The sequence below is a fragment of the Argiope bruennichi genome, chromosome 1, assembly GCF_947563725.1.
Source record: "Argiope bruennichi chromosome 1, qqArgBrue1.1, whole genome shotgun sequence".
NCBI lineage: Eukaryota > Metazoa > Arthropoda > Arachnida > Araneae > Araneidae > Argiope > Argiope bruennichi.
In genome coordinates, this window is record NC_079151.1 from 147,442,452 (window position 1) to 147,467,793 (window position 25,342).

Here is a 25,342-nt window from a genome sequence, read left to right on the forward strand (position 1 = left end):
TTTTTAATTGAAGATAAATTTGAGACCATCAAGAAACAATATCTTTAAATTGTCCTTGGTGATCATTTTTAACAGTTGAGGCAATATATTTGCTGACTTACGTCATATCTAAAGATTACACTCAAAAGGCCATAAAAGATTTTAAGTCGTTTGAAATATTTTTCTCTTCACATCATAGATATGACTATGGCATATATTTAGTGATGGTTTTGTTTTGTTAACGTCCCGTTTGAAGCAACACTTGGGCTATTTTGGGACGGACATCGTAATTTTGAACCGCGGTCAGATGACGAGGATGACACCTGAGCTGGCACCCCCCTCTCCACACTACACCACACCAGCGGGAGAACGTTTGGTCATGACGGATTTAACGTGCAACAGACCTCCTTACACGACGGTTCTTCGGTGGAATCAGGTCTCGATCCTGAAACCTCCGGTTCCGAAGCCGAGACCTAACCACCAGGCCACCGCGGCCCTAATATATTTATTGATGGAGTCGATGCAAGTAATATTACAGAGCATTACTTTAACCTAGTTGTCTAAAGCTGCATATAGGGACATGTTTTTTTCCTTCCTTCAAGTTGAAAAGTAGAATCCAAAATTAAATTGATGCTGTGTGTTTGAAATACTTTCTTTGAACCGATCTCGTAATTTTAAACTGCGGTCGGTAAACGAGAACGACACCTGAGCTGGAAACCATCCTCTCCAAGCTCTTTCCATCAAACGTCCTCCCATACAACATCTGCGAGAGGGTGTTTGACTCCGACAGATTTAGCGTGCACCACACCCACTTACACGACAGTTCTTTGGTGGAATCGGGTCTCGAACCTGAAACCCTCCGAAACCGAGACTTTACCAACAGGCCACAGCGGCCACCTATGTTCTTAAAATCATTACTGAAAGATCGCAACACATTAATCTCATCGAATATAGCTTTCTGTGTATCGGATATCAGCTTTGAATTTCTCCTATCTATTTAATAGTAGCTGAAATCGCAATTTAACAGGTACTTGAATTTCGTATTATCATTATCTTGTGAAGAATTTCTTAGTTTGCGAATGGCATCGTTTTTCATTTAGTTTCATTTAGAACCGCGGTCAGGTGACAAGCATGACACGTGAGCTGCAGTCCCCCTCTCCACGCCACACCAGCGAGAGGACATATGGCCTCGATGGATTCAACGTGCACCAGGTCCACTTGCTCGACGGTTCTGGAATTGGGTCACGAACCTGAAACCCTCCGGATCCGAAACCAAGGCTTATCATCATGCCACTACGGCCCACTCTTTGCGCAGAAGGAAAAACGTTTCAATTAAATATTTTTTTCGATTCCATTAGAAGGCGGTTGAGTTAAAAAAAAAAATTAATGATAAAATTGTTTTACTCCTGAAAGAAAAGCATTAGACAAAAGTTATTGATTCAGTAGCTACCTTCGTCGGCCAGTTGTGATCTCCCACATTAATAGTATTAATTTAGTCGTCTCCACCATTTCTCATGAGCTACAACTTATCACACAAAGGAAAATAATAACTTAAATTTTATTTGCTCGATAAAAATCGAACACTCTCATTAGTTTGCTATTCATGAAAAGTGACCAATAAAATTGGCAAAATCAGTTTCATTATTGAAGATGGACTGTCAAGGTTTCGTTTTGAGATTTGCTAAAAATAATGATAATAATAATGGGGGGAGGGGGTACAAAAGATCATTGATGATGCAGTTAAATGCTATGAAGCTTCAAACGAAATAAATAAATAATTAAATCAAAATATTAGTTAAAGATCAGCAATTCTGCTATTTTTATTGTCATTTTTTTTTCCTGATAAGAAATATATTGTGAAGTATCGTTTTTCAGATTTTTCTCTAAAATAAATTGTGGTAGAGAATAGACTATTTTATACAACGTATCTAGACCCATAATTTTGCAAATTTAAAAAAAAAATCGACAAAATCGATGCGGTACTTGGATGTACGGTGCTGTCATTGTCCTTCAGCGATCAGTTGTTGTCACATCATATTAATAGTCATATCAATCAGGTTTGATGAGCTGCATACTTTCACAATAATTAAATTATATCTGCACAATGAATGTAGAAAATTCTGACTGGTAAGCTATGTAAGCTATTGGCGAAGAAAACTGGCGAAATCGTTCTGTTTATTGAAGCTGGAGGCTGAGTCTTAATAATCAGAGCGAATATTTTGCGGGACTGGATGTTGGTAGGGGATAGAAGGCCAAAGATGACATGTTTGGCGTCATGCGCTTTGATTTGAAATAAAAATTGAAGAAATTGGCACGTAGTTGGTGCTAGAAATTCTGTCGAGATTTCTCTCCTTAGGTAATATACATTGAAGCAGTATATTCTCATTATTTCAGAATAACATTTCATAAGAAATGCGAGAAAAAATAAGAGTAAAATAAGAACGAATAAAGAAAGCTGCGGTTGGGTAAATAAAACGATTTGAGACAGAATAATTAAGTAAATAATGTTCGTGCCTTTAGACAAAAAGGAGAATTATTCGATTCAGTCTATAACATGAGAATTGCAAAGCTGACAGAAAGAGAGCGACAAGTACCATTAACTTCTAATAAGTTTCAAGAACAAAAATGAATGACCGTGTAATTGGAATGACGGCAATGAAAGAAGAGCATAAATAACTACAAAGAATGCAAGCAAAACATTCTAAAGAATTTTAACGGAAGTTTCATTATTTAAAAAAAAGAAATTAATGTATACATCTGCATCTTAGAATATAAATATTTGGAAAAATCATCTACTCTACTTCACATGTACGAAAACTAGTTGTTAAAATTTTTTAATAAAACACTTCTATTTCTGCATTGGAAAGGGAAAATATTCTTTTTCTATCAAAAATCTGGAGGTCAAAACAAAAATAGTAAAAGTATGGATGCAGGTAGAAATGCTATAAAAGTATTAGAAATTTTTTGTTTCATATTTACATTTATATTATATTCTTTGTGATTTTATATTTTTCTCTTTTCGTTTTTTGTGGTTTAAACTTTTGTGATTTTTATTTTGACTTACAGAATCTTTAATTAAAAAAACAATTTTAGTACACTAATAGAAGTTTTTAAAGAATAGTTTTTTATATTTGGTACTTCCTGATCCTTATTCTTTAATATATTCCACAAATAATGGTGGTACTGCTTTTCTTTTCCGAACTATCTGCTGATAGAAGTCAGACCTCTATTCTTATAAAACTTCCAAACCTTAGCTGGAAATCGAACCCGACCAATCATATTTTAAAAACATCTTCCAAATTTACAAATCGGGACAGTATTGTGGCAATTTACATCCATATTATAAACAATTATGAACACTTAATTTTTATTGTAGAAATTTCTGAGAATAACTATTCTAATTCCTACATGAAACTATATATATAATATTTCAAGAATATTTAATAATCTAATTCAAATTAATAATATATTCTGAGAATAAATAATTTAATTCCTTTTTTTATATAATATTCTCCCATTTCTTACTTAAATTAATTTTTAATCTCAAACATGGGCACTAAAACAGAACAATAAAAAAGCGATATTCTGATAGGAATAATCTAAGTAAATTGAAATTTTAATTACATTAATAATATGTTTTGAGAATATGCAGGAATTTCTTTCAAATGGTATTCATTGCCTCTTAATCATTTCAGAATATAACTGGAATTCTAATGTAAAAATATTATATTTCAATTTTTTTACAATACTAATAAAAGGATATTTAAAACATTTTTACGTTATTATTTTTATACTGTTAAGTCCTTAATGTATTTTATGGTTCATGATTATAAAATATATGGACACTAAAAATTTATTTATCAATTTGGCCTTTAGATGACGTCATTTCTATATTTAGTTTTTTTAGTTTAGTTATATCAACATCCCGTTTTAAAGCAACACTAGGGCTATTTTGGGACGGACCTCGTCATTTTGAACCGCGGTCAGATGACGATCATTTCTATGAAATCAACGTTTAATTAAATGAATGCCTTAATTTATGATTAAGAACTCTAAATGCTTAGTCTGTCATCGAGAACTATCCGCTGTATAAATTTTCGAAATTCTAGTACATTAGGAAGTGAATAAAAAAAATCGATTGCAAAATTTAATCCTTATAAAACTTTTGAAGTTCAGTAAAGCCGTGTAAAAAATAATATAAGTAGCAGAACCTCTTTCTCAGCATATTTATAGGGGGAAAGGCTTTTTAAATGATTTTATATGTAACTTCCATTTTGTTTCATTGTTTACAATCGCCAGCAGAAACAAATAATGCTTTTTTCATTGTCTGAACATTTTTTTTAATGTATATTGATAAAGAAGTTATATTAAAAAATAGTAGAATAATATTTTTTACTGTTTTTCTCATTTTCAAAACAGTATGACTATCTCTAGATGAAATATGTCACTACTTCTATGCTATTGAAATATGGTATTTCATTACAATTTAGCTGTATGCGGCGCGTTGCTGCAGCAGAGGAAATAATTCTGGAAATATCGTTTGAAATTTGAAATAGCTATTTTGTTTAATTAGGAATGATAGAAGGAATGATATTTATTTTCTTGTCGACAATCAATACATTCATTGAAATGAATGACATATAATGGGGAAGGATAAATAATATTTATTCTCTTTTTTTACGTTATTTTTCAAGTGCTTTAGGGTAGGCAATATATTTTGTTTTTCAATTTCCAGCAAAAACAAATACATTTCGTGGCTATCCGATTCTAAAGCATTCGACATACAACTGGCCATGTGAAAAACAACACGGGTTTTCTAGATTCAATCCGCACACTTGAAGTGATTGCCCTTGTGCCTTGTTGAAGGTCATCGAAAAGGCAAATCGAATGGGGAACTGCAGTCGTTTGAAATCAAAAGGCATGTCGATGGGAATAATGGGAATGCGTGGAATGAACACATCTTCACCATTCGACTTTCCATTAAGAATAGTTGCCTTGATTTTTGCTGCATGTTGGTCTTCTGATTCTTTTGCGCGTGATCGGTTAGCACATAAACGTTGTCTTTCGATTTGTGCCTCATGTTGATTTTGAGATTCTGAAGCACCTGAGTTTGCAATTCGTAAACGATCTACTTCATTGTTCGCTTGTCGTTCCTCGTTTGTTTGAGAAGATCGAATTCGGTTATTTCTACGTGTTGCGTTGGTAGATCAACTAAGTGACGAACATTTGGGAGATACATTTTTTGACGAAGCAGTTAATACGATATACACTTGTATAACCGAAATATCGTTTACAGATTCACAGAATAAATAGAAAAATGACTCTCTACACTTGAAAATTTTAGTTATATATAACACCATCGATGATAAGAATTTTATTTTGTTTGATATACGTGCGATTCACTCCGAATGACGTGCTGTTTACTGTTTGTCTTTTGTCGATTATCAATTTTAAAATAATGTAGAATTATAGAAATGTATGAAACGATTTGTTTATAAATTTTAATGCATTCAAAATAAATGCTAATAATTGTACTATGCCTATAACCGTCGCCCAAATGCAAGCAATAAGTTGGCAAAGTTTCGGAGGAACTGTACGGCAGTGCGTAAAATAAACAAACGAACATTCATTTTTATTAAAAGATAATATGGTGGATGAAGAATTGATCGCTGAAAGGGACTAGTAGCTTTTAAACTAGAAACATCAGAATATCTATCAGTCATTTTCTTATTCAATGTAAAGGATCAATTTTGAGTAGTAATGATTTACATCAGTCCTCGAATTCTGGTGCAAGAGGACAATATTTCTTTTCCGCTAGAAGTAGAATTGCCAATATTGAGGAAATTAAATTTTGTTTCTTTTTTATTTTTTCCAGATGTGTCATCATAGTTTTTTTTTCCATAATGTCAGATCACTTCAATGAGAGAGAATAATACCGCAACAGTTCTTTCTAAATTAGATTCTAAATGCACCAAGTTACGAATAATAATTAAAAATGAAATAAAGATGCTTTCATTTTATTTGTTTAGTTTCCCATAAACTGAAATCGAATTTGAAAGTCATGCCGAATTTGTAATGCAGTTTGGGATACATTGTTTTCTGCTCTAAAATAGTCTATAGTCTCGCATTGTTTCACAAATAAGTAGTTGTGAAATAATGCGAGTCAATTATTTAGCCCATTTATTGAAAATGGTTCTATCAAAAAATTCTGAACAAATTTTCCCATTTAAACGTAGGAAAACGACATTTTGGCATTTTGATGTCTTTCAACGTATGCTTCTATGTTTGAAAAATTTTTCTCTAATTTTTTTTTAAGTTTTTTTATTACCATATCAAAAGAAGATATTTAAAATGACTCAATATACCCTTTTGTCCTCTCTCTAAAATTTAATTTAGTTCTAGTTATTATTTGGCACTCATATTTCTATTCTTTTCTTTCAAAATTGTTTATTTAACTTTACTTTCTTTATCAGAGAGTATGCTAGAATATAGAATATGCCATTCAATCTTCGAGTTATAGAAAGTTGACTCATTCATTCCGAAGTTCAGAGAGAATATGTTTCCCTCAATAGGCCTCTATTTGTAATAAAATTTATTATAATTCTTAAGAAAAATTCAGTGATTTATGACCTTAATCCCATTTTTATTTACTCGCATGACAAAATATACAAAGCGAAATAATTGTAATTGTCAACAAATTCGAATTCCAGATTTCGTCAAATCCCAACATTTTAGACTTCTCTGAGCACGTAAAGTTCATTTTATGATGTCTGTCTGTCTGTGGATACAATTGCCCAAAATGTTTTAAGAAAGACAGTTGGAATTTAATGTATGGTCTTTATACCAAATGATGGATTTCTATAAAATGTTCAACAAAATCGATTGACAAGAAGTCTCTTTGTTTGGCTGTCTAAGTACAAATGAACACAATAACTGAAAGCATAAATAGCTGTATGAATAAAAGTTGGTACATAAATTTAGCATTGGAAATGTAGATACTTAACGAAATTGGAATTAAATCCGTCAGTCTGTTGCTGTATACTTTCACATGCATATAAACACGATTACTTAGAAAACGCAACTACTTAAATAAATGAATTAATGAATAATTATAAAAATTAGTAATTAAACAAATTAGATTATATTATATTCATTAAATAAAGGAATAATTGCATCTTGATATTAAAACTATAACTCAGTGTTAAATTTTGATAACAATCTGTTAAAAAAAAAAAAGGGCATTCATAATGCATATTTTGTTTTCTTTATTATGCTACGAAGCGCAAAAATTCTCACGTGCATTGTGTTTGAAACTAAGAACCTGAGCACTTGTGGCGTCCACTGCCTTGTCTAAGGCCCACGTTTTTATGGGGGGTGGGGTGGGTTGGTCATATTTTTCAGAAAGTTTCGGGAAGATCACTCTTTAACCAGAGGGAGTGGTCAAACAAGTCTCCTTTAAAAAAAAAATGAAATAAAGAAAAACAAAAATGATATATTTATTCAGAATTAATTTTTTTTTCTTGTTTAATATAAAATTCGAATGTTTGAGCACTGTTATTTAGAAGGACGCGAAGATCGGAAGAAATCATTGAAATTTCATTCTTTTTTTTAAGTTTAGAGTAAAAGATAAAAATTAAATCAGTAATGTGCTGTTTCTTTGTTTTTAGCTATTCCATTATATAAATATATATACATACGTAATAATTCCTAATTAATCAATGCTCTACAAATAATTTCCTTACACACACACACACACACACACACACACACACACACACACACACACACACACACACACACACACATATATATATATATATATATATATTTGTATTTCATGTATATATGAAATACAAAATTCAATAATGTAAAGCCGTTTAAAAAATGACATAGTATATAAATTGTGCGGATAGAAAGTATATTTTCTGAACAAATGAAGAAAAATAAAAGCACTAGATGCATTTAATAGTATAGAGGAATTGTCTTCACATTATATAATGATATTGAAAAGTAAGCATAGATATAAAGTTTAAAGCTCAAATAAATTTAGTTCGCGTTACTTTCTAGTTAGCAATAGAGTTTATTAAGGTGCGGGTCCCGCAATATTGCAGCACCTAAGGCCTCATATTATCAAATTCCGCATCTGCCTAAATTGTATATTGTAATGTATTGTATATGTAATTTTTCAAAGCATTTTTGACGGAAATATATAAACTTATAAAATATTCTGTCACTGAGTATGCTATTTTCTTGCGCATATTCTTGAAGATGTGCTTTAAAAAATGAAAATTATATTTATATAACAATTAGTAATGAGAAATCCTTTATTAAGCATATTTCTTTAATCTTCCCATCACGTTGCAACTCTTATACTACAAAAATATAAAATAAAATTAATAATGCTACTTTATTGCTGCATTGAGGTGCACAGTTTGTCAAGTTTTGATTCGGAGATATTAAAAGGGATTTCCGAATTCCCTATAGGAAGGCAAATATTCCCTACTAAAGGGAATTCATTCTCTCTGCTCCAATTCAGATCACATGACTGACTGAGCCAATGAGAGGTCATCCCTGTTCTGTCTGCGAAAGCTGCGCATCTGTATGGACGATAGAAACAGAAATCCGTAGGAGTTGATGAGAGAAGTGCGTACACATTTGTTGGACATAGTTTTGCAGATGCGATCAAAAATGTTGTTATGGATCGTCGATACAGGCTGAAGCTTTATTTGCTTCAATCATCTGTTATTCCTGTGTGGTTAAGATGTGTAAGTTTTAGTGCAGTGATCGGAAACTTTTCCCAGTTGTGTATTTCTGAACTCGAAACTGGGATCATCAGGCTTAACTCACTATTCGGGTTCGTGGCATCGTAATGGCGCCCTTCAAGCTTATATTTACGTCAGTATTAGTGTTGATTTCTGTACATATTATGATATTAGAGGGCTTAGAGACTCAATGTACTGGCCCTCGATGTTCTTCGACTAAATGTCCTTCTAGTTGTTCTTGTCTGGGACCTCTTGTGGACTGCAGCCAACGGGGATTAATTGACATACCCAGCGATCTCCCAGTATGGGTGCAAAATTTGTAAGTATTTGATAATTCTTTTCACTTATATCTCTGTTTTTCAATTCTGTTTTCTTAATTTTGGTCCAATTTAAGTATACAATCCATCTAAGATGGATGTAATTGGTTTCAGGACCTCGAAAACATTACTGAAGTTCCCATGTTTACATTTGTCCCCCACGGGCTCTGTTTTAGGCTTAGTGAATATGCGAGAAATCGACCTTTTTATAAGGACAGAAATATAGATCAATAAATAGTTTATTTTATCTTTTTTGCTGTATAAAATATGTTTATAATTTTGGATATTTAATTATGCAGGGTTTTATCTATTATAAAATGGCTACAATTCTAGAATTAAAAATAAATGAGAAAATCTAAAAACTGATATATGAAGAAATGTGGTTAAAATTTTAAAAACATTTTTTGCAATTATTATATGTATTAACTAAGTTCAGGGCGTGAGCTGATTTAACAATTTCAGTTCTTTTTATTAAAAAAAAAAATTGTTTTCGTCGTTTGAATTTAAAAGTATTAGCATTTTTGTTCAGGTGTTTGCAGCTTATAATACATATTCATTTTAATCATTGATAAAATTTGTTTGTTTTCAATAGTATCTTTCATCTTACTTGGTCTTAAAATGCCAGTATTGCAGAATGCTCATAAATCTACATTCCTAAAAACTAGAAGCAACCTTTGCTTACAAACTAAGTAAAATTTTTCAAAAGAAGAAATGACATTACCATGTTACATTTTTAAATTGTTTATTAGACAATACAATAATCTTTTAAATAAATTTCAATATTTTGCTTGAATTGGGTCTACTAACTCAAAGAGTTTTATCTTGATGTGTTTATTTGTGACCATTTCTTTCACTGGAGTTATATATATTTGATTTCTGTTAAGTTGCTTAGACGTAATTTCATGCCCATGCATCAATCAAATTATTAGACATTAAAGCTGTGTTGTATTAATTGACTTATATGTAATCTCTTGATTGCATACATGGTCATTTCTAATGGTAGACCAGTCCCATTTTGTGCCTTCGCTATCTTCTAAATTATGCAGTATTATAGATGCATTTTTTTTTTTTTTTATTTGTCTGGTAAACTACAGATATGTTAAGCAGAATCCTTCATTAGCTTTCAACACTGAAAGTAAATTTTGATATCAAATAATTGATGGAACAGTAATAACAATTTAGATTTCATTCCCAAAAATGAAAATGTCATTCAGAAATATACTTAAATCTATGTTTAAAACTTTCTAGACTAAGGAATTTTACAGTAACTAAATTGGTAGTATTGAAAAGAACTATCTGGACTTTTAAACAGTGAAAAAATAACTTTTGTGCTGAAATATTTTGGAAAGTTACTTCAAAAAAAAAATATATTTTTTAAAATTTTTAAAAAATAGCTCTGAAGTGCACATTTCCACCCGCCTAAGTATATTCGTGTCGGTATTACTAACTCGTTGACTACTACTATGACCTTTAAAGTAGATACACTCAATCATTTTTATTATTAGTAGGAATAAATATGTTAGTTGCCTAACCCTATATTTAATGCATTTTATCCTCATATCCATCCCATTTTGAACCTGTATCTCTGAGAAATAATTTTCAATTGCACTTTTTGAACTGTGATTTGATATTTGCAATGCTGAATATATATATATCCATGTAATTTTATGAAAGTGTAGAAATAAGTAGGAATTAGCTACTTCAGAATTAAATATTAAAAAAAACTGTTTTACCACTAATAATGGATTAATAAACAATTTTTAACATTTTCACAACTGACCTGCCCCAACCAGCCATGTAGTTTTTATCTGTACAGGCCAGTTTCAAGCAAGAGATGTAAAATATTTAAAAAAAGTTAACATTGAACATAGTCTCGTATTACGTCCTGCACCTATTGTTTAAAACAGAAACTGGCCCCTCTCCTGAATAAAATTTGCATGACTGGTTGGTCGGGTCAGTAGTATAACGGCCAATATTGCTATGGATTTTCATTCATTAATTGTAAGGCCATTAACCACTTTCTGTTTGCAGTTATTGTTAAAAATAAATAATACTGTTTATATTTTCAATGAAAAATTAAAATAGAACAATAATTTTTCCACTGTGTAGTAAATTTGGCTATTCTTGGCACATATTTATGTACATCTTGGATGCTGTTTTTCTAATGGGAAAAATATTATATTAAGAAGAAATTTTGAATATCTATAAAATGTAAACTGATTTTAATTTAATAAAATGTATTTATATTTTTATGCCGCTTTTAATGGCAATAATTTTCACTATTTCCATAAAATAATTTAATTATTGTTTGTCATTGTAATTACTTTCAATTGCTTTAATCGAATAGTGCAAAAGGAATTAAGGGAATTTACCTCAAAATAACTTAAAATAATGGACTAAATAGTAGCAATTTAGCAGTGTTATTGGAAACTTATTTAATTTTGTAATATTTATTAATTTATTATTGCAATCTTAACACAAATTTCTTTACATTCTATGTGATCACCTGCATTTTCGTCTATGTATTATAGAATTTGTTTAAGTTTTCAGTGCTAATTAATAGAATTTGTTATTAAATTTTTTTATTTTTTCTATAGTAACTTAATAATTTTGTCCATTGCTAATGCAATCATCAAATTGTTTGATAGTTTTCTTTTAAATGAGTGAGTTGCAGTGAGAAATTTTTTTAGATAAATTTTTATATATATATTTAAGAATTGATGCAACATAAATTAATTGTAGTAACTTAAACTCTTAATTATAAATTAATTCTTGACTTATTTATGCAATTTACAAAACAGTACAAGAAAGACTTATTTACTTTTATGTAGTGTTTCACAACAGATTGAAGCTGGCTTGATTTTGGACAACAAATTATGTGTAGTTTGTAAACATTCAAATTCAAGCAATGGTAGATGGTTCACAATTGCGTGATCATATTTGAGAAAGTATCTTGTAAAAATTTGAATTGCTTATTTTCTGAAAATTATGTGCATAAGAATCTGAAAAATTATGTGAAATTTTTAAAATTCTTGGAATACTGTTATTGAAATTTGGAAAATATCTAATAATTTTTATAACATGAAGTATCATATAACAGCTGTTGAAATTTTAAAACATTAATTTTAATATATATTTATTCGAAAATCAAAACTTTGTTTTAATTTTTATTTATATGTCTGAACATTATATTTTATACTATTAATTTAATTATAGCTCTGTTTCGAAAATCGTGATAATCAATTATTTAAACATTTTTTCTTCTTTTGGTAATAATAAATCTTTAAGGGGTTACTATATATTTTGGACATATGTTCTGCATAATAAGAAATCTCATTACAAGAAACAAATGCTGTTAGACAAATTTTAGAAAGTTCAAACTTGTAATTGTTTATTGCTAGTCAGGCGTTAATTTTTTTTAACTTTCACATTTGCTGTTCATATATAAGGAACAAATTGTGTACATTTGCTTTTTTTAATATTTTTAAAATATTATATTTATCTCGTAATATGTGACTGTGCATGAAATTTTACGAGACCTATTAAAAACATTTATGTGGAAAAAAGAATGAAAATTTTTATTGTTTTTTTTATATTGTATTTTGTATTGAAAAATTAGGCAAAATATATACTTTTTCTGTTCTAGAAATTATATCTACAATATTTTTAAAAATATTTATTTTCCATTGGATTTTATTTAACAAATATAAACTTACATTTATCAAGTACCATTTGAACTTTTTATTATGACAGTCTGCTCTACTTGCTATAATACAATTGAATGGAACATCATGTAAAAAAATATGCATATTATGTGCAGGTTTAAATGTGCCAAAGAAAGTTTGAATACTGTCCTCTCTTCCGAGCATACTGCTGGAAATCGAATCTTTTATTAGTTATTTCCAAACCATTGTATATGTTTTATTTCGTAGAGGAAAACAAATGTCGAGCTAAAGCAAATAATGGCAAATGTCATTTATATGTAAGATATGCTTAAAGACTAGCAAAAAGAATTCATAATAACATGGAGTTCAATAGCCAAGCTGTGTTTTGCTAATCGCTGCTGTAACCAATATTTTAGCACCCATTAATGTCATTGTTTGGATACTAGTTATATATGGTATTATTTCAAATAAGATTAAATTGTTGCTTCCTTTCCTTATTTTTCCCACTTCTTAAAATCACATTGCATTATTACTAGCACTTGAGTGCTATTTTTACATTTCCTCGTATCTTGGATATACATACAGGGAAAAAACTGGAAAAACACAGGGAATTTTTTTTCCACATTTGATTGGCAACCCTGTTAGAAAAAGATTCTGATCTTTTATTTAGATAGAAATAAAGCTGTCCATTCCACAATCCCACTGTACCATTCCTCCCAATTCTCCCTTATTTATAGATTGTAATATATAGGAACAATACACCTCAAGGATTCTGATTTTTTTAATAAAAGAGATCTAGTGATCACATCATTGAACTAAAAATAAAATATCTTAAATAAATGCATAAGTCAAGAAACTAGATATTGGCATTAAATTTTAATGCAGGCTAATCAGAATCACAAAATATTTTTAATAATTAATAAGATATAAAAAAATTGTGATAATTTTTGAATTATTTTAGTTTGCTTACTTTAAAGCTGATTGAAATATTGTTGCAATTATGTTTACAACCCAATATGGTGTTGAGATTTTCAATACTGCTTTTGAAACTCTCTTCGAGTTTCAAATTATTTTGAAATATATAAATTGTTATACATCCTCTGTTCTTGGCTCTGAATTGTTTAAGTGGTAAACAGGGATTTAATTAACCTAACAATATACTTATTGATTTAAAGCATGTTTATAAAATGAAAGAATATTACCTGATTCCTTATTTCTGGAATGGAATACATTAATTATGGAATAATTTATAATGGATTAATACTCTAAACATATGTTACAGATATGTTTTATAATACTGTTACTGTAAAATTTTTTCAAAAATTTTCACACGGAACCTCATTTTAATTGAGAGATTTTCTTTGAAGCTCAGAGTTAAAAACTACATAAAATTGTTTTTATGAATGTGCCAATTTAATGAAATTTGTTAAGTAAAGATTTTCTTATGCTATTTTTGCATAAAAATTATTAAATACTGGAAGAATATTAAATGAGAACACTATAAGAATGCTATCTATTTGAAATCATAATCCACATTTGTAACATTCCTACACTTTAAAAATCTGAATTCAGAAAGAAAAGTATAAGGACCAATAAAACAAAAGAGCGCAACAATTTTTATGAGCAGAATACAACATAATAAACATTTAGATTTTCAGCTTTTGTTTTTTAACAGTTTAAACAGAAGTGAATACTTGAATTTAATTCAGTTAAAATTTTAATTGCAATTCAAGTATTTCTTTTGTTCTAAAAAGTATAAGCATATATTAAAATGATTATAATCTGAGTATATTTTTTCCAGTGTTAACTTTTCTATGATGCAATTTAGTAGTAGCAATCTCTTCTAGAAAAATGGAGCAGCTGTAGACCGATTAGTGATTATGTGTACTTTTGAATGATCCCTTTCCTTTTAGAAGCATGAACAAGTCTGGTAATGGTTGGATGGGGGTCAGCGAACCGATTGATCGCTATTCTGACCTATTCGTTTTCGCCCACTTTGCTAGAATATAGACCTTTTTCGGAGAAAGAAGCTGGTATCGCTCGTAAGAATAATCGAATGGGAAAGGGACGTGTTAGGTTCAATCTCATTGTCGGTGACATGTTGTTTTTTGAACAGGCATCTTGAATTTTCCTTTGTTTTTAATTTGTATAAAAAAATTTCTGTAGTTTAAGGTAATTTTCTCGTAAAAAGAAAGCATGCATTGCAAATAATAAATTGCATTGTTTTAAATTTGATTTTTTAAAAAAATATTTGGAATGCTTTATTTTACTTGAATTTCTATGGAAAAAATTGTATCCCATTACCATTAAGATTCGGGAACGAATTATGCGAGATTTCACTTTATATACAAATTTCACTTTTATTTATAATCGTTTTTAGTTTTTGTATAATTCGAAAAGAAAATCTATTTTCATAGATTTTGAGACCAGGATTCATAGTTTTAAAAATTAATTTCAGAATAATCCTAACATTTTTTTTTTCACCCCACCTCAATATCAAATTGAAATTGTATAATGAACTTTTTTCGAATATCTCAGATGTTACAATAATTTTAATCGAAAATTTATCATTTATATTGCAGAAGGAAGCCTATTTATATATTCATTCAGTCAGCGCATTGCCGTGATGGATTCCCCCCCCCCTGTCAATTTACTTTTATTGCTTTTAAAATTTCAAATGCATTTGTATTTTGTATGCAAAATTATTTATGTTTAATCTTGTACCTGTATTATATTCTCGTCATAATGTTATCCCCTCCTGACAGCCCTTTATATATATGTGATTGGCTTCTTTTTATTACAGAGACTTGCAGAAGAACAACATCGGATCCATAGATGAATTTTCGTTTAGTGGACTTCGTAATTTAACTGAACTGTAAGTTATTATTTCTTTGATATATAATACACTTCTCAATGCATTTATTTATTTGAAAAGCAACTAAACTTTTTGCAACTTTTTTTAAAAGTAACTAAAAATATTAAAAAGTTATTTGATATCAACATTTTAGCCTTAACTGTTGCATTGAGAAATGAAGTTTACATATCTTGTTTTAAAGGTGTAAAAGCTGATTTAGGAATAGTTATTTTTTCCAAAGTAGTTTTTTTAAGTTTGATATCAACTAAAATGAGTAATAAAAATAAATAGGTGAAAAAATTCTTATTTATACTCTTTTTGATTTGATTTTATATGACTACTTTGTGAATTGGACCAATGATGGGAAATTATGGGATGGGTGGGAAATTATAAAAATAAAAATCCCTGGAAAATATACTGTCAAAAATTCGATTTTCCGTTTGAAGCAGCTTTCTATAAAAATTCTTTTACTTTTGGGGTTGAGTACTGAATGATTTTTTAAGAAGCTCACGAAACGAGTGATAATGGTTGTGAATTAGATCAGACTCCAAACTGTTTTCCGTTTTTTTTTTGTGTTTTTTTAATTTATTGTGATATAGAGATTATTATCCCCGAGTGAAAATTCCTTAACTGGTGTTAACTACCTGTTCATTCTCATTTTGAACTTTCATTATAGAGAACCGCCTACTCGCGCGTTCGTTTATCGAGTCTATCTCCAAATATCTCCTTTTCAGAGGTGCCATGCATCTCATCCAACGACACCTTATAGAAGGGGAGGAATAAAAACGGATTTCTTTTTTCTTCCCTCCCTCCGTAACGTCACATCGTAGCCCCTCCTCCCTTGACAGCGGGGGGATTTATATTTTGTGGGTGTACGTCCATTCAATATGTAATTCCTTATTTTTTTCCATGCGATATTATTTCGCTCCATTCTCCCCTCTCTCCGTCCGTGCCCTTTCCTCGCTGGCGCCTCCAAGTGTCATAAATCTCTTCTCTCTCCACTTGACAGGAGAGGGGATGGAAGCTAGCAGCCTGATTTGTTGTGGCGGAGAGGGGCCCTCTTCCAGTGATTCGCTTTCCTTCCCCAGATTTTCTTTTTTGTCGCAGGTATTCGATGTATTTTGAGCAGTGGATTCTGGGTATTGTGCTTGCGCATCGACTGCTTTTATGTACGATTCAGAGATGCACTCTTGATGCTGAAATGAATGAAATCTTGCAGACGGTGGTAGGAAATATACTATGGCTATAGGTTTTATCCTCACTTTAGAAATTTCGCGATGAAAATCTGGTGCTTAGAACGTTTCCATTACTATTAGGGACCCCACAGCAGGTCATAAAAAATATCAATTTTCTGTGATAAATATTTCTGAATCTCACAGTCAATGGGTATTGACATGGAAAGTGGACGACCTGTTCTGATTCGTGCGGCCTATTCATTACGGATTGGGAGAGATACAAGTGTGTAGAAGGTAGGCATAGACACGGATATATGAATTGGCTTTGATACAAAGGATAAAAATGGGTTATATTGATTCGTATCCATGGTTAGTGTTTTTTAGTTTAGTGAATTCTTCCTTTCTTATCATGTTGTCATTCTCAGTGACGGTCCGAAAATGTGTTGCTGTCTTAGTTGGTTGGGTCTTTCAAAACCAGTATCCGCTTTTCTGAAATCATAGTAGAATAGCAAACCCATTCTTGCTTGACTTGACAGTGCGAAAAAGCTACCGTTGAAAAAATGAAGTGAATAGAAGGCTCATGTTTATCTTCAAATTTGAAGAAATAAGTTCGTAATAGGACCTGTTTTCTTTTTTTTTCTTTTCTTTCCCTATGCTTATCATCTAGGTGTGGAACAATCTGTCTGAATTTGTATTCATCCACTTTGGTACTGGTTTTAAAATCGATCCAAGGACTCCTAATATATATAATAGTATAATAATATATACAATAAATGAGTCTAATAATATAAGAAAAAATACTTTAATTTCTTGTTTTTAATGGAATACGTCGTATCACGAAATGTGGGGTTATAAAAATCTCGAAAGAAAAATCGTTTCATTTGCTATTCACCTCTAAATATTCACATTTTAATCATGTTTAAATACGATGTGTCGCTCCTCGTCATTCATCGTGCAGGTGCTTATTTAGTTTGTATTTCTTCTTTTGTTGGCTCACCTAAAAGTTGCAAATATTTCGTCGTTTTACAACATTTGATGCATTGTATATAAACTGGTAAAAAGATTATTGGATGTAAACATATTTTATATTTAAAGAAACCAGTTTTCTTTCCAAGTAAAAGTCTATTATTAAATGGATATATAATTATATTTCTTTAAATAGTATTTCGTTAGCCATTTAATCAGAAAAAAGGATTCAGATATATTGACTTAAAAGTTTGGATTTAGTTAAAGGTTTAATTAGTTTCTTCCAGATATACCCAGATGAATAGTTCAATTCTTAAAATGTTAAAATGAATGGACCTCACCGTTATGTAGTCTTAAAAAAATCAATAAGAAATAGGTGCGAATCGCAGTGAAATGTTCATTATTTAGTATTTTCCAGATGCTTTCAAAACTTTTCAGCACCGAACATCTTCAAGCCATAAATGGATCTCATTTGCCTTATTTTCACAAAAATTCAGATGTGGGTATCTAAAACAGAATTCCTTAAATCTCTTTCATTTGCAACATCTATGCACACAGAAGGAAGTATATCAAACCAAAAATTAGATTAACAAGCCATTCACTCATTTTTAACATGTTGAAGTTGGGTAAATAAATAATGTGGAAGTTTTCATCATTTAGTTTCCCACGCGAATGCTTTATTTTTATAGTAATATTGAACAAATCAGTTAATTTTCATATTTCCATTTGATGTCGAGATTGGAACGGATGGTTGCATCTGATTTGTGTGTTGAATCATACATGAGTGACAAATGGTGGAGAAGCGATTAGCAACCTGAATGTATGAGTTGGATTGTACTCATATACCTATGGGAAATACTGAACAGCGACATTTCTTCTCCAATGATTGGTCCAATACAAATGTGTGCATTCCACTTAAGAAGCCCCCCCCCCTCGCTTTTTTTTCTTTTTCTCCCGAGCGATTCTGAGCAAAGACGAATTATTGTATAAGAAGGAGGAGAAATGTTTAGGAAGGATGGTATCCTTTTGAAATAAAGTATTCTTTTCTTGTAATAAATATGCAATTTAATCTTATGTGAAATCTTGTATTTTCTGGACACTTAAAGTGGTAACATCTCCAAGCGCCTTTGTAAAAAATGTTTGTTTCTCGTGTACAGGAGGGAGTGGATGTTGGTGGCGAGATAAGGCAAATCGATAGGCGGAGTTACCTATGTTACGTAATTTGTATTCCGTCCCTCACTTTTTCATGCTCAGTAATCTTTTTACCCAACGTGCCTCCGGGTCCAAATGTATTATAGGTTGGGGAGGGGGAAATCGCGGTGTGAAAAACACAGCAGGGGGGTTACGACCTTGACAGCTCCCCTCTCAAGAAATGGAGTATAGGTCAGCCTCCTCCGTGTCACGTGGACTTCCCCAAGTTCTGCCCCACGTTTGAAAAGCGTTCTAATTTCGTAGTTGTGTTATTTTCGAGAAATCTTCCATCGGGAAATGGGTGTTTCGTCATAATCTGACAAGACTTGGGATATGAGTATGCATCCTGGAGTTTGAGGTATGCCTGGATAAAAAAAAAATGCGCTCCCCCAAGTTCTTTTACTTACTTTATCAAATTTCTGACAACATTGGAATAATAAGAGGGTATTTTAAAAACATTAATAATTAATTTCGGTTAACCATCGGGGAAGAACTAGAGGGTTTTAATTAATTAATCGGTAGTATTGCGCACATTTTTATGCTAATTCTTGGTTTCAATGAATTTATATCTTTACTACCCGATACAAGCAAAACGATTGCAGGAATTTAACTTTCTGTTTTACGTTTAGAATTCAGTTTTCGCGTTTAGAAGAATATAGTTTTCTTCAGCAAGTTCATTAATAACACCAATTAATTATACTCTCATTGTATTATGATGATTGTAAATCTGAAATATGCAATCTCGAATTTTGACATTTTATTATTCTTTGTGAGTCTAAAAGTTAGTTTTCCAATTGTGTCTGTATGTCTTTCTGATTTCATACAACTGTTAAACGTGGGTAGAGACAGAATGTAAATGATTTTATGGGAATTGGCTGGCAGTTGAAAATTGACCTTAAACTAGAGTGCGTTACACTCGGCTGAATATAAAGATATGTTACTTTTCTTGTCATCTAAAGTCAAACAACATATTCTCTTCGCTTTATTGTGACATCATATTCTTGCTTTTCCAAGATGTGAAATGGGTGTCTGTTTAGATCAGGAATGTACCGAGCATTATATAATATTGTATAACATAAAAAAATTATAAAGGAATTGTAAAATAAATAGCATTAAGAAATACACCATTTTGTGGTATCTATCTAGATCTCTATCTACTCTTATTTCCGATGCAATTCATATTTTATAACACTAATGTTTGATGCCTGTGTGTGGGCGGGTGTAGTTTCACTTCACAATTAATCTCTACTGGACCATAAAAAGATCCTTACCAGGGTTTCATGAATTAAAATTTTGCCAGTCAATTTTCATCCAAAAGTTTGTCGGGATTCCGAAATTCGAAAAGGGATATTTATCATAAAAAGGCGAATTTGAATTTAAAGTAATTGTACAGCAAGTCTTGATAAATTGTTTTAAGCCAGTGAGGCTTTCTTTGCTGGCAGTTGTCAAAGAAATTTGAATGAAACACATTGTAAAGATTTGGCGAATTAGTTTCAAAAGCGCTATTGTATTATTCTAAACAAAATCTAGTTGAAATTCTATGTTAGATGCCACTTATATTCGAATCTGCCAAATTCGAATTTTGATGTTTCATTTTTTTTTTCCCTTCAAAGATATGTATTATTTTTTTTAGATACACGAGTTTTTAAAAAAAAACTTTGTAGAGTATTCATATTTACGTTATTTTAGAAATTTTGCATCTATGTGGGGTAATAATTCCCATGAATTGATTTACGAGTTGGCACAGAGCGTATCTGCTCAATCCCACCTTCTTTTTTCTTAAGCCTTTGCTTCAAAGGAGCCGCACACTCAAATCGTCTGCACTAGTTCGCTAAATGCTTTCTTGGAACATTAAACAGATCTTTCGGGTGCTTATTTAATGGGACGTTTCCTGTGTAGATATAATTTATACGACGAGTTAGCGAAAGTGTTAATGGGCTATAAATTAAAAATGTTTTGGCGTTACAACTGAAACCCATGGCGTTTGTTTTCCATAATTGTCAAAACACTTGCAGTGTTTCAGATGTTCTAAAGCCAAGTAGCCGACTCTGAATCCCCCCCCCCTTTTTTTTTTTCCTTTCCTAGTGTGATTTATTAACAATGATTACTTAGTAAATTTTGATTTGAAGTTCTTGTCTATAGAACCTTTTTCTGGATTTAACTTTCTTCACGAATTTAGTTACTATGTACGAGGAGCGTGCATGTATTGATATTTTATAGATATCATGATTTCCACGTAATTTTTAGTGTAATTCATTAAACTGATACTGACTGTCGTTGTATTCTACATTTTTTTCGTCCTCTGTCGCCAACTTGATTTCGGGCGTGGCAAACAAGTAAAAGACTGCGTCGTTTTTAGTTAGCTACTTAATGAAGTTCCTGCCAAGCATATGTTTGGAATATGCTTTTATTTATAATGGTTTAAATTTGATATTTTATTATTATATAGAATGCTTAAAAAACGACGAAAGTTATTAGTAAATATTATATGTTAAAAAAAGGCGTAATTGAAAATTGATGGAGGAATAAGATTTTTCTAAATGGTTGATCGATAACTTGCAGTAATTGTTTCGATCGGATGGTCATCAAATGTATACTTTAATGAAGTATTCAGCGAATTTCATGTTTTCCTCTCTTAATGACCCCCCCCCCCATCCTTCTGAACTGTAAACATGGAAATGTTATCATTGATTAATCAAAGGAATTCAGGTTCATTACAGAAAAGGCAAGAGATGCCAGCAGCTCGGAGTCAAAATTCGATTATTAAAAAGCAATCGGTTAAAGCATTCATATTCATGAGGATGTCGCTAGCGGTGACCTTGGAAGGACAAACTCTCATGACACGGGTGCAGTTACTCAAAACTACTCTGAATCGCTGGATGGCCTTCCACCTTCTAGAAGGGAAAGGGGGAGCGGGTTCCCTTCAGATGCCCAAAATAAGGCGTGGTGGTTGGGAACATAGTCTCTCAAGGTGTGATGTAGCGATTAGATGGAGATACTCGTGCGTATTAGGGCTATATGCAGCAGCAAGGAAATAATTCCTTGCCGTCTTGAATGATTAACTTGATATGGTAAAAGCAGCTCCATTTGTCTTGCCATGAAATCGTTTTTCATTGATCTTTTCATTTACGAAATGCCCTGCACTGTTATTAGAGAGGAGATGTTGAAATTTTGCGAATGTCTTGTCCGCTGTGTCTCGAAGCTGTTCAGTTATGAAACGCTTTATAGGACAGAGTTCGATGCATGTTAAATCTCAACTTGTTGCTGAAAATTAGAAAAAGTTGTCAATGAATATAGGCAAAATAATTTTAAATTTATGTAGCACAAACACATAATTGCAGTTATGAGTGTATAGATTTTTAAACAAATTCTATATGTAAAATAAAAACTAGAATTTATATATCTTTATGGTTTGAACTCATTGCAAGTCGTATTCAGAAACTTGACCGTGTGGAGTATCCCACGAAAAAAAAATGATCTTGACGGCAATGAAAACAAGGGAACGAATTATTGAAAGGATTAAAAAAAAAAATTGTTATTAACTTGTTTCTTTTTCTGTAGGTACATGATTATACGCTTTTTTTTTGTGTAATATATATGAATATTTGTTAAGAGACACTTCTTATTTTTCATCTGTAGTAAATCGTGTCTACTACTATAAGACCTATTGTTTGAATATTTTTATTCGGTATAATGTTATAATGAGCTTATCTGCACATACGTTGTGCAACGGCATGAACAGTATGCTGCGAAGTGTCTTTTTACTTCTTGGAACTTAAGCAGTAGTTTGGAAAATGATGATGTGGCCTTTCACTTTCTCGTGTACGAAGTCTAGAGGAAGTATTGTAATCATCAAAAAATTCGAACTCGGAAACTCAAAAATGCTTTCAGCTGTATGACTGAAACTTAGCTTATAACCTTAAGATCAAATTGGATGGAGATGCACTCAAAAGAAGTGAATTTAATAATTACAAAACGCTGAGAGCTAAGTAGATAAAATTTGGTTCAGGATCTAAAATATAAATACTTAATCAAATTTTGAATGAAATCTGCCAAACGGTTGACCATTTGTCACTCTGTACTTTCGTTTGCATTTAAACGTAATCAGTGAAATTCGATATTTTACGTTGCGACCACAACTATAGTTTTCGAAAAGTTTTGGTGTGCCGATCGACCGGCTAAAGGCGTCCAAAAAACAAATACTCGCGATAGATTCATACCAGCGATTTACATTCCGTAACTATCGCCATTCAAGTTATCCACAATTTTATGCGGAGGAAGGCGGGAGAGTAGACAAGAAAGAGTATTTCAGGGAGACCACTCACACTAGCGTAACGTGAACGCAAATGAATTCCATTTATATGCTTTACCACATTCAGTAATAACGCTTTTTAATATTTTATACATTGTCGTCAGATTCATTATAATATTGCAAAAATGATTGAATGTGCTTCCATTTTATATTTTTCTGACTTATGAAACGAATTGTCAGACACTTTCCATCTGTAATGCTCCCCGTTAGCTTCCTATAATAAAGGATGAAATGAAATGGAGAAGCCCTTCAGCGTCATCTGATCACATTATTCAGTGTTTAATAATGGAAGCATCTGTGTGTAGAACGATTGAGAAAGTTCCACCAAACAACTATTGTGGTCCAGCTATTCAATCGATTTTACTCGACAACGCTATGGATATTTGACGATTAATATCCCATTATGGCTTCTCCTGGTGTTGAAAAGAGTTGGGAAAATGTATTCCCCGGGCTGTGTGTCCTGTTTAAAATGAACCGGGGGCGATGTGCAGTCATTCGAAGTGATTGCCTTTTCTTCTACCCCAAGGTCCTGTTTGGGGAAGTTATTGATCGAATTCCTTGAGGCCAGGTGTTCGGCCGCATTGTCCTCTGGTGTGAAGGACCGTCTCTCCCTTTCGAATTCACCTCTTTTATAGATCGGTTCGGACCCCTTTTCCCCAATCATGATCCCTTACATGTTTACTTTCTCAGATTTTCTTCCCTTCTATACGAGAACTCTTCTCGTTGAACAAATCAGGTTTAACTGCTTTCGAATATCGAAATTTTGATCATTTTACCCCACCACAGTTGATATTTATTTCTTGATTTGCGAATCTGTTTTTCATTCTTTTTTTAATCGTATCTTGCTTTATGAAAGGAATGTAAAATATATTTTTTAAAAGAGTAAGAGGTTTGCAGTTGTTTATCTCCTCGCACTTCTGAGCAATAATATGCAATGTAAGTATTTTAAATACACTAAAAGTCATAAAATAAAGAAGAGTACCTCGGTTTATCTTTAGTTGCCATGTTTCTTCCGATTAGAATGATTATTTAAAATATCAGTCGATAATTTTTTGCAAAATTTTAGAAGTTATTAATTAAAGTATTTTATCTATGTGGCATTTCTTTGTATCGGTAGTGTTTCTAGAAAATTAAAAATGGAAAATTTGGCATTTAATATATTTTTATATCGCTTTTTCGAGATGATGAATATTAATATATATACATATATATATTGCACTTTTTTATTCCACCGGTGTTGATTCTCTTGCAACTTACATGAATTTTGCTACCTTTCATTAGTCGACCATTAACATTATCATATTTTTAAAACTATTTATAACATTTTTTGCGTTCAAATGCTTTTTTTTTAAAAACTAAAAGCACAAATTGCTAAAAACTAATTCTGTAGAATGATTTTCCATTTTCATGTAACTATTGCACTTTTCAGTTTTTTTCATTCAAATCATTTTTCTATTATATAAGTTTAACCGATCTTTTATTAAAATTAATTTTTACTTTTATTGAAATATATTTAAAGATAATTTGAAATTATTTAGTGTTTGTAGGATACTTATTTCTATTTTTGCTTGAACGGTCGACTCTAATGCCTTTTAATTGAAAGGGAAACAATATTCTAATCGGTAATTATCATTGCAGGTAATTTTTGCAAAAGCATTGGGTAGATTCTTTTATTCACTCATTTCAGGTGCAACTTTGGTGCAAAATATTTCAGAATCCACATATGCGGATTTTTTTTCATTCTTCCTTTTTCTCTTTTGCTGCGGTTCGCTTCTTTCCCCTTCACGGGAGGTCCCCGCTGTGGCGCCATCAAAGAATTATTCCTTTGTGACCCCAACCTGTTGTGTTGCGGCTTCTTTTGAAGTGTTGCTAAATAGTTGGAAGGGAAAAATGGTTCCTAACACCTCCACATCCTTCCTCGCGCATCTGTGTCGTAGGATATTTCTTTTATTGTGTGTCCCGAAAATCTCACCCCTAACCATTTTACATAGGAGAGGGACCATGACTTCTCGATTGCATTGTCACTTTTCATACAAAAGTTGGCGCCGTTTTGTCCGAAAACTTATTTTTGTCGAAACCTTTCGATGTATGGATTTCAAAATTAAGATTATGGTTTCGCTT

At 31.5% G+C, this 25,342-nt stretch overlaps 1 protein-coding gene across 1 annotated transcript in view; it reads left to right on the forward strand.

The window, feature by feature from the left end:
- Positions 1–8,575: 8,575 nt before the first annotated feature.
- Positions 8,576–25,342, forward strand: part of LOC129960166 (leucine-rich repeats and immunoglobulin-like domains protein 3) — a 57,910-nt gene continuing 41,143 nt past the window's right edge. Inside the window, exons 1-2 of the mRNA XM_056073405.1 lie at positions 8,576–9,060; positions 15,527–15,598. Coding sequence (XP_055929380.1) covers positions 8,849–9,060; positions 15,527–15,598 — 284 coding nt within the window. The 5' untranslated portion in view covers positions 8,576–8,848. The remainder of the gene's footprint in view (positions 9,061–15,526; positions 15,599–25,342) is intronic.